Source organism: Rhipicephalus microplus, chromosome 3 (assembly GCF_043290135.1).
Source record: "Rhipicephalus microplus isolate Deutch F79 chromosome 3, USDA_Rmic, whole genome shotgun sequence".
NCBI lineage: Eukaryota > Metazoa > Arthropoda > Arachnida > Ixodida > Ixodidae > Rhipicephalus > Rhipicephalus microplus.
Window position 1 is genome coordinate 251,059,324 of NC_134702.1, and position 16,888 is coordinate 251,076,211.

At 46.1% G+C, this 16,888-nt stretch overlaps 1 protein-coding gene across 1 annotated transcript in view; it reads right to left on the minus strand.

Moving 5' to 3' along the window:
- Nucleotides 1-4,493: 4,493 nt before the first annotated feature.
- LOC119159916 (receptor expression-enhancing protein 5-like) overlaps nucleotides 4,494-16,888 on the minus strand; it is a 180,883-nt gene continuing 168,488 nt past the window's right edge. The window contains exons 4-5 of the mRNA XM_075888283.1: nucleotides 11,689-11,942; nucleotides 4,494-4,618 (exon numbers count right to left, since the gene is read on the minus strand). Of these exons, the coding sequence (XP_075744398.1) occupies nucleotides 4,612-4,618; nucleotides 11,689-11,942 (261 nt within the window). The 3' untranslated portion in view covers nucleotides 4,494-4,611. The remainder of the gene's footprint in view (nucleotides 4,619-11,688; nucleotides 11,943-16,888) is intronic.

Sequence of the window (16,888 nt, forward strand, 5' to 3'; positions counted from 1 at the left end):
AAGTTGTCTAATTATGTGCTGTGGCAGTGTACAACTTTATACTTTTTGTTGTTGTTACCTCTCCTGTTAGGGCCTAAGTATAGGCCTGCAGAACCTGTCAATAAATAAATAAATAAATAAATAAAAACGGCATATTTCTGGAAATTGCAATTTTCAAACGCGCCTTGCGTCGCAGATGCCAGTCATGGAGCGCCATCTCATTGTGCGTAAGTAATCTTGTGCCTTGCACGTGAGAAATTTCGGTTGAAGGCGGAAAAAAAAACATCTGCCTCAACGTTAACTACACTTGCTCTAAGCTGTGGCCCGAATGAGTCACGGGGAACGTAGAGAATAAACTGAATCTGCCAAGCTCGGAAAACTCCATTTCTTCTCTAACCCTTTTTGCGCAACGTCGGCATGCTCACCCAGCTGGTTCTTTTACGCTAATAAACAGTCATGTTTCGTGTTGTGATGCGTCCTTTCATCGATCCGGCATACCACAATAGGTACACATATGTACATACACAGTATACTAAAAATCCCCTGCAGACTGACGTAATTACGTCAGTCTGCAGGAGGACATACCTAGATGTTCACAAACAAATAATGGGGAGCTCTTGCTATTTTTTTAACCATATATAGACTGCAAATAAAATGACGTTGGCCTTCCGCAAAGAAACTTCTTGAATCAAGAAAACTAAGAAGAAGGGGTGAAGCCTGCAGTGTTTAGACATAAATTTCCATCATGAGGCAATAGTCCTGCTAAGCTTAAAACCGATTATGTAAAGAAGAATTTTCCAGCTCCGTTGGCGTTGCTGGCTATTTGTTGGGAATTGTCAAACTTTTATTTTTAGTGTACCAGTGGCGAGTAATGAAATTTCCTCAATTTTCGTAGCGAAAGACGCTTTACGACGGGCTGGGACTACATGCCATGACGACATTACACGTTAACAAGCTGAGACCTGAGGTGATTGGCACCTAAAACAGAGAAAAAAAAAGGTAGGTCTTCGTACAACACACGGAGCAGTCATGGCGTCTGATGGCATTTTTAAGCTTAGTAATATAGGGCGCATACTGCACCTATCGTTGTGGCCCCGCCACGGTGGTCTAGTGGCTAAGGTACTCGGCTGCTGACCCTCAGGACGCGGGTTCAAATCTCAGCTGTGGCGGCTGCATTTCCGATGGAGGCGGAAATGTTGTAGGCCCGTGTGCTCAGATTTGGGTGCACGTTAAAGAACCCCAGGTGGTCAAAATTTTCGGAGCCCTCCACTACGGCGTCTCTCATAATCATATGGTGGATTCGGGACGTTAAACCCCACAAATCAATCAATCAATCAATCAATGCACCTATCGTTGTGAGGGCACCACTGCTCTATAATCAATATTTAACAATGCTGTGAAGTACTATTTTATAACCCATCGCTTTACGTAGCGCGGTAGCCACTACGTGTGTTTAGGCAGCACGTGAAACTACGCAGCTGCACCTTTCATTGACGGATTAAGGTGATGAAAATAGAAAAGAAAGAATATGGCTGAGCCTCTGTAATGGGAGCGAGGCTTCGAAGGACCCACTCGTTAGACGATTTACATTGTGTGAGACCTGGTGTTATTTAACTCTTGTGCTACGCAATATATATGAAATCTGTTAACATGAGTCTTCACCGTACATGAGGATTGTTTATGGTCTGTTTGCCAAAACGTTTGAAGCTCTGACGCTGCTCAGGAGAAGAATACTCGTCTGCCACGCACAGTGCCTTGGCTAAGTAGCCTCTTCAGCACTATTTCTTTCATTATTTTTTCTTTTCTCATTCTGCTCAATAGCTGTGACGAGCCCCTGTGGTTGTGGCAGACGAGGACGGTGTGTAGTAAAGGCAGAAAAAAATTAGTGGCTGTAAGGTATGGAGATAGAGCTTCATAACCAGCGCCAGACAGAGTGAGACGTAACGGTATACACTGCAATTGACGGGCTTCCTTAGTGTCGGGTTGCAAGTTCAGCAAACTCCATAGCTCTGCAAGCCAGTGATAAATAATCATAGCATGTGCGTGAAGACGCGCATTCGACAAGACAAAGGGCGAAAACAATAGGGTAACTTAATGTCTTGCGTTTGCTATGCTTTTATTTTTCCACGGACTGCTTCATAAGAAGGTTGTCGTAGTTGGGCGAGACACGAGGTACCACTTTGTGAACCTTCCTGTCTTACCTTGTGTTAGATAAATAGATATGTAGGGTTTAACGTCCCAAAACCACTACATGATTATAAGAGACACCGTAGTGGAGGGCTCCGGAAATTTCGACCACCTGGGGTTCTTTAACATGCACCCAAATCTGAGCAAACGGGCCTACAACATTTCCACCTCCATCGGAAATGCAGCCGCCACAGCCAGGATTCGAACCCGCGACCTGCGGGTCAGCAGCCGAGTACCTTAGCCACTAGACCACCGTGGAGGGGCTACCTTGTGTTATCAGGTACTAAACACCTCGTCGGCTTGCCGGGATCTCCTGTCATCAGGATGTGTCATGTAGTCACGGTCCATCATTGATGCAGGTATGCGACACAATGGGTGAATTGCAATACTCGCTACCGGTCAATTAAGAATGAAGAAGGCAGCAGTTGGCCCAACAGAGTGGTAGAGTAGCCTTTCTTACAAGCCAGACTTGGCACCACTAGTGCTTCATGAAGGCAATCTCTTTCCAAACACTATACGCTTCGCCTCTTCCTGCAGGTTTCATGTTAGTGTAGCTCAGGCACCGTTTTCTACATGCTTCAGCCTTGCCTCGTTTTTGTTTATGCCTCACCTTTTAATGCGGTAGCGTCAAAGAGCTCGTTCTGCGAAAATTCAGCCGTTGGCCTCATTGGTTGTAAGCTAAAAAGCATCATCTCACACGTAACTAAAGAATCAAGAACGATGCAAGTGAAATTAATAAATGATAGAATCCAGGAGCTGAGTGTGGCTAAACAAGGGTTGCTTGGGTTCAAGTGGTGATCGAACACGGGTCATCCGCGTTGAAATCGCGTGTTCTACCACACGGCCACGCTTCCGTTTGAGAAAGCAGTAAAGATAACTTCCTCTCGTTTGAAATGCAGGGAAATCTGCTTTAATGCTTCACAAACACAGCGTCCTGTATACATGCTTCGCAATGCAATATGAAATATTGCAGTAATAATGCGTGGCACAAGAGTTCATTGGCAATGAGCGCCAAAATATGTGATTATCATAATGGCTCCGTAGTTGAAAGCCGGTACTCTACTACAAAAGGCACACACGCTACTGCGCCTATTCCCTTGAAGCCACGTAGTGGGTGCATAGCTAATTTTAAAAGGTTTCATGCACTAAGTGTTTGAAGTACGCACTAGGAACAGGATATTGCTATCGCGTTCAACTTCTAAAGGCGAAGTTTTCTTTAGGGTGCCCTAACTTAAAAAAAAAAAAGATATATCTGCTTGCATCCAGCACACTAAGGAACTCTGTACACCCTCGTTTGAAAAATAGCTAAGTTATATTGATATTTCTTTGCCTGTGGACGTATTACTAAACGGGAGAGTGTGCACATTTCTGTATCAGGAAGGTGTAGCAACTACAGAAAGATGTATGAACCACAAACTTTCCTGCAGCATTGAGAGAAAGTTCAATTGAACTTAGAACTCGTCTATGCATGCAGACTTTCGGGATATTATGGGAGCAAGGGGAGCACCAAACCATCCCTGCATCGCGCAACGCCGCTCAATTTGCAAAAGAAGCTAGCATTCATTCACATTGCTGAAAGTCAGCTCACCCAACAAGCCGCGACTGCATCTGCATCGGTTGTTAACTTGTGCTTTACGAGTCGTGCTGTAGTCATCTGCATCACGAGATGACCCATGCTGTAGAAGCTCGAGCATACAGGCAGTAAACTACCTTTTGCGTGTGGGACGCGTAATGCGGGACGAGTGCGCTTGCCCAGCGTTATCACTCTCAGTTGTAGATTTCTTTGTAAATTACTAGACTTTTAGGTGTAACCTAACCATGGAAGCAAAGACAAAAATTGTATTGTGCATGTGTTCATCGGTAGCAGTAGTCACACGCAACTCAGCAGCTCTCTTGTGCCTGCTTCCTGTAAACGTTAACACAAGTGAAGTAGAAAACTGAGCATTTCTTTAATAGACCACAATTCATTTTGCTGAGAATGCTCCAGACGCATTCTTATTCTTTAAAGAGCATCTTGAGTATGTTACATGCGGAGATGGACCCAACATGCTCAGGCTGTGGAGAAGTTAGCTCATTGAAACATGTATTCTGGCGATGGACCGCTGCTATCAAGGACCCCAGCTACATCGTCCAGCTTCTCGCTGTCCGGAAGGCTCGTGAGAGGTTGGAGATGCTCGACCTCCCCGTCCCGTCTAGTCAGGTGTTGGATGCATCTCATACTCTTCCTTTCAGACCAAATAAATGTCTTTTCTTTCTCTCTCTCTCACTGTTATCGATTACTTACAAAGAAACGCCAACGAATGGTGCCATGAAATGAAAACACAGACTTCATTTCAAATGTGCATTTGTATTTTGGTGTTAGACAAACAGCTTGCAAAATTTCCACATGCACGACCATGAAGCGCTGCTTGAAGATATTCCGAGCACCTGCTATGGTGCAGCCACTTACTTTCTGTAAGAACAAAAGACAAAGTAAAGCTTATTGAAACTTGTAAATGGTTAATTTATATGACGTCGAGACAATTCCGGCTCAGAACAAATCCGAACCGAATAGCAGTATTTCAATTTATGACAATACTGAAATTATATGTATGAGGCGCATCGGTCTTGTAGCTGTTACCACTTTCAAATATGCGTGACACACTTCAGCAATGAACTTCGTCATCTTGTGCAGCAGACGTAAACATTATCACTGTATTGTCCTCTATTAAGGTGGTTTTCGACGCAGCCCAACTACTAATGATGCTGCTTTTTTGATCCTTCGAAATTAGTGTACATGGTCTAGCTACGGATGTAAGGGAAGCCATGCAAAGTCGCTGAAAGGCACCGACAGTAAAGAGGTAAATTTTGCGTTGTGGTTACTTCATTTCTGCAGTGTTGCGTTCCCAGATACCTATTAAGCAGAGTGTAACGTTCGGTGAGTTGTTGAGTAGCCTAACAAAATATTTGTGGTGATACTGAGAACGAAAAAAAAACAAAAGAGACGCCACGACAGAATGCCAGATTTACATTTAGGTGATTTACGCTCATCATATATATATATATATATATATATATATATATATATATATATATATATATATATATATATATATATATATATATATATATATATATATATATATATATATATATATATATATATATATATATATATACTGGGCAAATAAGAAATAAGCAATGAAGACTTCCGTTGGTATGACACAGTACATTTTCACGAACGTTTCGTCTGGTGGACCAGATTTCGTTAAACAAACAAGTACAATGAGGTAGGTTTCCTTATATGCAAACCTAAACGAAATACGCTGGCGGGGGTTATCGATATCAAGATTGACAAATAAAAACATGGTCACTCACATGCAACGTAGACTCATGCGCACACATTTGTTACTCGTGGCAGTAGAGTCAGATTACATGAAGTAATTAAAATAGCTTACACACACAGACGATATGGCATTGCACAGTAGTGATCTGGCAGTAATATTAGATTGCACGTCACCTTGAGGCGAAAAAGGTGGGAGGGGAAGATGACGTACCATATACGCTTAAGCTAATTTTTTGTAGTAATGTCGTCATATGCTAGCGTGATACTGCAAACCGTTTGAATTCGCAAACAGAAAATCGGCACACACCACTAAGATCTTATCTGCAGATCAATTGTCCTTTTTTCTTTTTAGCTTCCCCTCATCCACCCTGTAATGACGTTAAGGTTGATATAGCAAGACACTCAAAAACAAGTTGGAAGAAAAATCAGAAATACACAGCACAGACGCAGATCATGATACAACGCACTACGTCAGCACGTAGTCTGCTACAATGGATATGGCAGGTAATGGGCGATTATCGAAGTATCCTTACAGCAAACATGCACGATATCAGAACCGAAGCTGCCTATCCTAAGGAAGACCAGATTATGACTGTCATACCAGATGATGACTGTCAGTGCCGTGGGCAGGAACCAAACCTGTTACCTTCGAATAACACAGCAGAGTGAAGGTCGCAGGTTCGATCTGTACCGAATGAAACTTATCTTTTCATCCGCTTTTTTTCTTCACAGTTACATTACAATGAGATCTAATACTTTTTTCTATACTTTCTTTGCATTATTATCTGTTAGATCTCATTATTATTGCATCTAACCAGAAAAAACGAGCCCCAAAGTATACGCTTCCTTCCTTCAAATATATATATTTGTTGATTTTTATTCTTTGTGTTTTTCACATCAACATCTTCGATGTTGGTAGTTACTCTTGACACTTTCGCATTTGATTGACCAATATCTGTTGTTGCCGTTCATCGGTAAATATACACTGTCGACATCCTGTTGTGTATAACCGCATACGCGGCCTGCAGTATACAAGTACGAGCCACATTTGTCATGAAGAAAGGGTTTGATGACGTGCCTACACGGCATAGCTTCCACGTTATTCATATATCTAGACAGCCATAATAATCAAACTCTATTAGATTCCCATACTCGTGTATTAAATGCGTAGCATTTTATAGTCGCACCTACTCGCAAATATGGCGTCGCCAGTGTCCTCGACACCCACACTGCGCCTGCTCGCGTCTTGTGCCAACTGTCGCCCTTCCTTTTTCTCTCACCTCGCAAAGCCCACGCAAGCAGTGTCTGGTAGTAAAAACCGACTGCTCGCGCTCCTTCGCTGGCCACCCTATATATGTAGGCACTGAATCGCGTGTTTGAAATTCTGTGAAGGGCGTCTTCACGTGGCTTTCGCTTGACCTAACGCTTTGCTTAACTCGAGTAGATGCGATGGAAGCAATGGTACCTTCAACCAGTAGTGAGGCGCAACACAACATCAGCGTGCCACCATTCGTTGAAGGCAACGCTTCTGCTTCATCAATCGGAATAATAAAGACGAAATCACAATGAAGCATTCGCTAACCATACTCAATTAAGCAATATTCACGCGATACACCCATCACGCTGCGACGCATTTACTCGAGTTCCCTCTGTTGGGAAGATGCCGGCGTCTATTTACACCTACACTTAAAAAGATATAAAAGTTGAGTTTTTGTATCGTTGTACGTCTACACAAGAAGCTAATAAGATAATCATGAGAGCCCCAGATGTAGCCAGCTAGCAAACACCATGCGCCAAGCGCCTTTGGTTCGCTAAGAAATGCGTCTCAATTGATCCACATTTGCTCTTGCACAGACACCGAAAGGACGCTCCATACGTCCATCTCCTTCCGTGGTAAGTGACACGCTTCAAGCAATTCCCGTTCCTACGTTTCCCTGTCCAGTCCTATCACACGCGTGTCCCCAAACAGTCGGCAACATTCATAAGAGGCACAATGAAACAGTAGATGGGAACCCACAATATTTCTTAATCGATAAAACATGGTCGCTACAGAGATCATTAACACTGCGGCTGATTTATACAAGGTAAGATTTGCCACTTCAACGGGATTATATAAACAACGCCCGCCGTTCAACCAATGGCTACAGTTGTAGCTTCTAGTTGAAGAACACCCACTGTGCAACGCAGGACTGGCCACGCGTGCTTTTAGCGCATCAAAGTTTGGCTTTGTGTGAAAGGGTGAGTGCACAGTTTCGCAAGCTTGTTGAATGGCAAAAAATAAAACACTAGATTCTGTTCATTATTTTGTTGCCAAATTGTGAGAAATATTTTGCATGCATGGTATATTCAGTGGTCTCTTTCTTTGTACAGCCTTTCACATACATTATTCTAGGCACTTATAGAAACATAGTTTTAAGTGCGCAAAAACAACGGCCGGAAACACAAAAAGTCACATCATTGCCGCAAAGCCGAAGCAATGAACGTGATAGCAACAAATTGGAGGGTCACGCGCAGAATGGCAAGCAGTTTGAAACGTGCCCCACGTTTTTCACGCACAAATAACGCACGAAATGTACTCACAGCTACAGATGAACGGGAATAAGTGTCTCTGTTCTTACTCCTCTGTGCCTGAAAAGCGTGCTCTTTTCTCAAACAGAAACTGTGCAACAATTCTAATAACCTCTGTGTGCCTGGTAACTACAAAAAAAATCGTTCCAGTCAAATCCCAACGCCAGTCAAGACGTACGATACTCCCCAACGCGAGATAAGGGTGCGCGAGTGAGCGTCGACCCTCTCCTCTCCTCGGGGCAAAGTATGCGTAGGAGATTAGGGCACGCGCCGCCGCGTCGTGACGACTTGGAGACGGGCGCTCATTGCGCCATCTTGCTTGTAATGCCGAAAGCACAATAGTTCCCCTCTGCCCGTGATAGATGGCAGCAAGTGGTAGATATAAATAGCTCGTTATTTGAACGTTGAATGAGGTGCTTTTCCTTGGCTCAACTTTAATTTACACTCCGGAACACTGCCGGTTAAAGCTTTTTTAGAAGATAGAGGATTTTATATGCCATGAGGTTCGCACTGTTTGATCTGCCGAAAGCCGTAGACAATAGATCACGTTTTTCTGCATTGTTGGGAAGGGGTATACTTTTGGGATGTTTTACAAAGAACTCTAAAAAAGGAACTTCCCTTACATTCACTGGATATCAGGTTTTTAACAGTAGAAAAAGAGGAGGGACAGCCTTTTGATCTTATAATGCTGCTTGGCCTCCATTGTCTATGGCGGGCAAGAATGGCCGGTTACTACTGTGACCCTGACAGGCGTCCGGCCCGTATGCTGTTCCGCGAAAGCATTGCTCAGTATATTGATATACTCAAACAACAAGATTTTGTTCCGGAATGGCTCTCCAGGGTCGAACCCCTGGTGAACCTGAAGGAATTTTAGCACTGTAATCACTAATAGTTCCGCGGCTTTTTTGGCATTACTTCTGTTTGTATGTTACTGTTTACAGTGACTTATATTGATGTGTGTACCTTGTGCGAAACCGGTAGTAAAGAAAAAAAAAAGCTTTTCCTTGGCTCAGTGGTTAGCGCTTCGCATTCACGATTCAGAGATCCCACGTTCGATACCGCGCGTAGGGGTTGCGGGTATTTTTCTCGATTGTTTTTCTTTCCTACGTTTACGTATAACGTATACATATACGGTGAGTGACTGCGACCTCGACAACGACTCTGGCGGCAAAATCTGGTGGAGAGTGTCCATATCTTTGCTTTTGCAATTAAAGGAGAGAAAAGCTCGCACAGGCCCAAACTGCGCCTGTTTGAGCTTCCCTCTTCTTTGATGTTCCCTGGCGGCTGCATTTCCGATGGAGGCGGAAATGTTGTAGGCCCGTGTGCTCAGATTTGGGTGCACGTTAAAGAACCCCAGGCGGTCTAAATTTCCGGAGCCCTCCACTACGGCGTCTCTAATAATCATATAGTGGTTTTGGGACGTTAAACCCCACATATCAATCAATCAATTTTTGATGTTCCCTTTCACTTTTGTTTTGCCCACTTACACCGTGAACTGCAGTACCATCTCGCCCAAGAGACCTCTCTCGTGCTCTTACCAGAAACCTGGACTCGGAGTTTGTTTGGAGATTTTAGATATGCTGAAGATGTCTTTGTACTTCTAAACACTCCGACCAGTTTGATTGATTGATTGATTGATTTATTGATTTGTGGGGTTTGACGTCCCAAAACCACCATATGATTATGAAAGAGGCCGTAGTGGAGGGCTCCAGAAATTTCGACCACCTGGTGCTCTTTAACGTGGATCCAAATCTGAGTACACGGGCCTACAACCTTTCCGCCTCCATCGGATATGCAGCCGCCACAGCTGGGATTTGATCCCGCGACCTGTGGGTCAGCAGCCGAGTACCTTAGCCAGTAGACCACCGTGGCGGGGCCTTCGACCAGTTTTGATAATGTGAACTACATTTTCTCAGTCTTTAGACTTAACGACAAAGGCTCGACGCTTACGCGTGAGCTACCCTATCGCGTGAGCTACCCTATGACAAACATTTGTAACTTTTGGCATTAGGGCTTGAGAATGGGTGGCCCAAGACACTGGGCCCCCAAGCTGCGTTGGGTTGGTTGCTATTGCGTTCGGGAGGCCAGCAGAGTTGGAGAATCGGGTCAAACCAATTGGTCAAACATGTTGGCTGCGTTGGGTCAAACGCACAGAGAGCCGCATGTAGCCAAATTAAAATTATGCGTGATGCGGGCCATACGGTGCTGTGGCTGGCGCTGCGTCTACTTCATTTTGCTGGCGACCTAAAACGCCTTGGGGACCCACGCTAGTTATTGATTTTTAGGCCTTGGGTCAACACCAACGCAAGAGCCCAAGATTTGCTTGGATTTTGCGCAAGCACCATAACGGGTCACAAAGTTCTTGGTTCCGCAAACATTAAAATCATTATTAGCATAACAAAACAGCATTGCGTGTGGACAGTGGCCACGGCTGCAGGCACTGGCTTCACAGAGGGTCAGCATTTTCGACGGCTGCGGACGACCAGGGAGCACCGTTTCCAGCGCACTGGTTGGATACGGGTCTCGGCTGCTGACCTGAAGGTCACGGGTTCGATACTGACTACTTTTCAATAACGGCAACATGCTAGAGACCCATGCACTCTGTGTACGGTCAAGGTCACCAGATTGTAGAAATTCATGGAGACGATCACTACAACGTCTTCAAAGTTCTGTCGAGGTTTTCGGCCGAGAAACCCGCGACAATTAATAAAGGAGCCCCATCGTCCCTGATAAGCGGTAGATTGACGGCCGCAACCTTTATAGTTGCATAGCAGCGTGTTTGTTAAATCAGAAATAACCACTCTGCAATAAACCTCTACAAGGTTTATTTAACTGTACTAGCAGCAGTCGAAAAACTGAAGTGTTTATTGCGCTCCATTGAATACACAGTGACAAAAGTCATTCGATCACTGTCCACAGTTCGTACAAGGCACAATTCTTAGAAATAAATTGCTCACGTCAGATACTCTTAGAAGTAGTTAAACTTTCCTATAACAATTTCATATACTTGCAGTTACGTGATTTCTGCACTATTTTATTTACGTTAAAACACCATGTCCCCAGCTGCACAACACCAATGCGTAATGCATGGCATTCATTGTTGCGGCTTTTTTTTGTGTGTGTTCTTGGAATGCACTGTTATGGTTTTACTTTTAGCGGCCTTTTGTAGGGCGAACCCGGCACTGCTGTTTAAAAGTTTTGAGATAGATTAGGAAAGTACGTTATGATATCACACCTCTTGGAACACTTAGAATTTTAAGGGGACTTAGGTAATCTTTTCCGCCTTAACAGATCCTTCTGGTGAATTATTTTTTCAGCGTGCTTTGTAGGTAAAGGCAGCTGTTATTAAAAGGAGGTAGGCACTGCGCCTTTTTTCTGTGCTTATTCCTGTAACTTCTACACTGCGCAAAAATTTTGTGAAAGTGTATTCGTGGGCGGGCTTCACTTCCGCTCAACTACTTGACATTCGTGAAAAGCCTGAGTAGCTTGGCATGAGTGAGCACGCGAAAAAACTTGAGTTTTCAAGGCAATTAAAATCAACAACGCCGCACTTTAATTCGGCTTCAGAATGTATCAAGCAAACTTGGTGTTTATGCAGTTACAGCAAGAAAAGCAAGCTAGATACGAACCCTTTCTTCGCCGCGGACGCCGCCTTCTTAGGAGCGTGCTGCGGCTGCTGCTTCTTCCTAGAGGGCGACTCTTGCCCATCCGAGGCCCGAGACGTGGACAAATGGTCCGCCATGGTGGCGGTAGTCATGGCCGGAGAGCTCGCTGGTGGAACGCCAACGCCTTCCAACCATATGCGGCGGCGAAAGTAGCGGGTGTAAACCAGCCGAGCAGGGCACATCGGGTACGGTAGGGCGCAGACCACGAGAACCAGTAACTGCAGTCAAGGCGAGTCATGGGCTTTGAAATTAGAATCAGCGAGGCGATGTAAATGGGCTGCTTTAATGTAGAAGGTAAAGTTCAATTTCGGTGACATGCTTTTTTCATAACAAATTTCGCACAACTCAGCTCTCTACGTATCCTACCTTCATACCCACGAACATATTAGAAATGGTAATATGGTTGCCATGGCAATTGCTACGCATAGAAGGGTAAAATACACTCGTGCAAAGCAGATACTTACACTTACCCGAGCATTGCAAGAACTATCAATGCCGTCCTGGGTGACCGATCCTGACGTTCTGTTTAGATTTCGAACTAAATGTCACGCGAAATCGCTAAAGCATTTTACATCAAGAGATGTACAAAAAACTGCACAAGCGAGGCATCTATGGTACTGATTGACGAAAAAATTCGCTTCTATGAATGGTGTTTGATGATTTGATGCTTTTAATTGCAAGTTATAGTTTTCATTTTTTCATGCACAATTCTTGGCCGTAGGTATTGAAAAATATTTATATTATTTTGCAGAGATGTGCTCTTGACTTCGCCCTGGTACGTAATATTGTTACAGAAGAAAGACACCGTATCGACGAAGCTGTGGATGAAATATATTTCAATCCAGCAGCAGCAGTAGCGTGACCGGTAGACCAGACTCCGAGCGGAGACCACACCCTTTGTCTTCCTCGTCAGGCACACACGCGCGTCGCCCCCTAGAATCTCAATTTGCATGCATGGAGCATAATCCCCGGCGGCAGAAGCGCCGCCACGGCACATCTAAATGTCAACGTCACAAGGCGAGTGGTAGGGCTTCAAGCGCGCAACATGTACATTATTGGTAGCCTGTTGGGCACATGAAGGCGATGGGGCGACGGGACCGATTTCTTATGTCAAAGGAGTAACCACACAAAGGGCTCAGTATAGACCTGTGTAGCAAGAAAGCAGTTTTTCTGACAAGCCAACTTGACGGGTCGGAGACCAAAGCAGGACCAAAGAACCGGGTGGAAAGTGTACGTCGCGGTGTCGTTGGTCATACAAACGCCGTTGCTTCTCTTGAGAGGTCAAAAGGTGAGTACGGGTGATTTCGCGTGCGTAAGCGGCCCGAGTGATAGCTTCAACGGCATATTCACTGGTCGGTCGCGCACGGGACGGTATGGCGGTGTCTAGAGGCATTGTTGGTTCTCGGCCAAACAGCACGAAAAATAGAGAGTAACCGGCAGTGTCATGGCGCGAAGAATCATAGGCAAATGTGACGTACGGCAACGCAAGATCCCAGTCGGTGTGGTTAGTAGAAACGTACTTAGTGAGCATTTCTGTAAAAGTTCGATTTAGACGCTCCGTGAGTCCATTGGTTTGCGGATGGTATGACGTAGTCAGCTTGTGTCTCGTTTGACAGGACTGCAAGATGTCGGCTATCACCTTTGAAAAAAGGTGCGGCCACGGTCTGTAAGCAGCTGCAGTGGGACTTCGTGTTGCAAAATCACGTCCTTGAGGAGGAAGTCGGCGATTGTGTGGCTCAGCTTGTTGGAAGAGCTCGTGTGATGGCATAAGCGTGGCGTAGTCGGTGGCCACAGCTATCCACTTGTTACCCGAATAAGACAAGGGGAAAGGGCCAAAAAGGTCCAAGCCAACGCAGAAGAACGGTTCTGACGGAATGTCAAGCGGTTGAAGGCGTCCGGCGGGAAATGTCGATGGCGTTTTGCGGCGCTGACATTTCTCGCAAGCCACAACGTATCTTCTGAGTAAGCGTGCAAGCCCTGACCAGAAGAAGCGTCGGCCTATTCGGTCGTAAGTGCGTGAGACACCAAGGTGACCGGCAGTCGGAAAGTCATGAAGTTCATCTAAAACTTCCGAGCGAAGGTGTTGACAAGCAGGAGGGCTGGTCCATCCGGCTCGAAATTTTGGCGGTATGATACACCATCGTGGAGCACGAATTAGCGATGGGACTGGTTGGAAGATGGTGATTCGAGCCGCTCAATGATAACACGCAAGAACGCATCACGGCGCTGCTCGTCACCGATGCATGTCATTTGCGAAAGAGAAAAGACACAAGGGCCGGTGTCCGTTTCAAGTATAGTGCTCGACTCAGCAACAGGGTAGCGGGACAGACAGTTTGCTTCCTGATGTAGGTGTCCGGACTTGTACGTCACCGTGTAGGTATACTCTTGCAGTCGCAGAGCCCAGCGCCTGAGCCGGCCAGTAGGATCCTTCAGTGACGTAAGCCAACATAGAGCATGATGGTCAATTACAGAGAAATTTGTGCCATATAAATATGGGTGGAACATTGAGACAGCCCAAACAAGAGCGAGACACTCACGCTCTGTAATAAAATAGTTGCGCTCAGCGGCTGTGAGGAGGCCGCTAGCATAGGCGACAACTCATTCGTGTCCCCGTTGGCGTTGGGCTAAGACGGCTCCAATGCCGTGACTACTAGCATCGATTCGGACTTCTGTCGAAGTGGATCGGTCAAAGTGAGCCTATATAGGAGGAGTCATTAGAAGCGTGATTAGATGAGAAAAGGCAGCAGCTTGGTCGGTACCACACGTAAACGTGACGTCTTTCTTCAGAAGCTCAGTGAGAGGTCGAGCGATGGTTGCGAAACCTTTCACAAACCTTCTAAAGTAAGAAACAAGTCCTACAAAACTCCAGACGTCTTTAACTTACCGGGGTACAGAAAAACTGGTGACTGCACGAATTTTCTGCGGGTCCGGCTGCACACCAGATGAGTCGACATGGTTACCCAACACTGTAATTTGGCGGCGTCTGAAGTGGCACTTCGACGAGAATAATTGAAGGCCTGCAGTGCGGAATATGTCGAGAAGAGCAGACAAACGCTGAAGGTGGGTCTCAAATGTTGGGGAATATACAACAACATTTTCAAGATAACAAAGACATGTTGACCATTTTAACCCTTGTAGCAGAGAGTCTATCATGCGCTCGAACGTGGCTGCGGCGTCGCATAGCCCAAACGGCATAACCTTAAACTGATATAGGACGTCTGGAGTTACAAATGCAGTCTTCTCTTGGTTTTTTTCGTCAACAGCAATCTGCCAGTAGCCGGAACGTACGTCTATTGAAGAAAATTATCGGGTGCCGTGGAAACAATCGAGAGCGTCATCGATGCGGGGTAAAGAGTAAACGTCCTTTTTTGTGATTCTATTCAGATGGCGGTAATCCACGCAGAAGCGCCACGTGCCATCTTTCTTTTTAACGAGCACAACGGGAGATGCCCAAGGGTTCGAAGAGGGTTCGATGATTCCCTTGGCTAATATCTTGGTGACTTCTTGTTGAATTACTATACGCTCGGTGGCAGACACCCGGTATGGTCGCCGATGAATGGGATGGAAATCACCTGTGAATGCTGTGCTTAACCAGTGAAGTCTGGCCGAGTGGACGGCTGTCTATATTGAATATGTCGCGGTATGAAGCTAGAAGGCGGCAGAGTGCGGCTGACCTCTGAGGTTCGAGGTTCGGGGCGATCATGGAGCATAATGTTGCATCCAGGCACGTGGCATCCTGCGAGTGACGTGTGTGATCGGAACATACGTCTGTCGCAAAACAGGTGACGCGGTCGTCCACTAAGGGTCTTAGCATGGCGACGGATATTCCTTGAGGTAGCACTTGTTTTATAAAACCGAAATTGATAACAGGTAAATATGTTCAGTTAGATGCCATGGTTACGACGGAGTGTGGGACAGTAATGTGACGCGCCAGGAGAACATCAGGAATAGGCGTCACAATATAATCACCATCGGGCACAGGAGAGGGTGTTGCCAATTCAACGAATGTGAGAGCTTTAGGTAGTATCCGGAAAAAGTCAGTGGTGCACAGGCTGTTCGGGCGTTAAGGGTGAGAATTAACGAGAAGAGGAAGTTCTAAACAGAGAGTGCCGGCGGAACAGTAAATCAAAGCAGAATGTGTCGATAAGAAGTCCATCTCGACGATGACGTCATGAGGGCAACTGTCGAGCACGGTAAATAAAACACTAACATGGCGGCCGGCAAGGCTAATGCGAGAGGTACACATTCCAATGACTGCTACAGTTCCACCATCAGAGGCACGGACGGCTTGTGTTGCGGCAGGCGTCCAGGCTTGTTTTGAGGCGGCGACAAGGACGAGCACTCATTGTAGACACCTGAGCTCCAGTGTCAACTAAAGCCGTCAAGGAAAGACCGTCCACATGCACTTCCAGCAAGTTCTTATTAGTAGGTAGCGTCAACGGAGGATTCGGGTCAGTCGAACTTGATGCAGCACTACCTCCAGGAGCTGCATAATCTAGTTTTCCATCCGGGAAGATCCATGGTTAGTCGGTGATGGATAGCGGCGGGGTTGGTGCGATAGAGAACGGCGGCGTTGCGGTGACGGTGAACGCGCGGTAGAGCGGCTGTTAGGTGCGTCGGAAGCAGGATACTCACGGCTGGGCGGATACTGATGGGGGTCCGCGTATGGCCGAGGAGAAGAAGAAAATTGGCTCCAACGGGGGGGGGGGGGGGGGGCGTCCAAGTGCTGCGGCAGTAGCGGGAGACATTGCCAACTCGGTGACAGCGGAAGCACATTGGCTTGTCGTCTGCTGTTCTCCACTCCGTCATATTGCGGGATCTGGGCAGAGTGTACGGGTCGTGGCATGGTGCATTCATTGGAGTCGGTCTGTAGTCCGGTCAGGAGACGGAGCAGGCGACAGGAAAATCAACGTTAGCAATTTCTTGCCGCAAGACTGCCTGAATATAACTGACACCGCCGGAGGTGTTTGCACGGTGTCCAAGTCGAGTGGAAGTGCACGAAACGGCGCTGGACGGGCCGCCTCAAGCTCGTGCCGAACGATGCGTGTAACATTGTCGTGCAAGGGTGGTGCGGCACCGAGATCAGTACAAGTTGACGTGACAGCCGTGTTAAGTAGCCGTGAAACTTTAGGCCTAAGTCGGTGGTTTTGGCCATTTCGAAGCG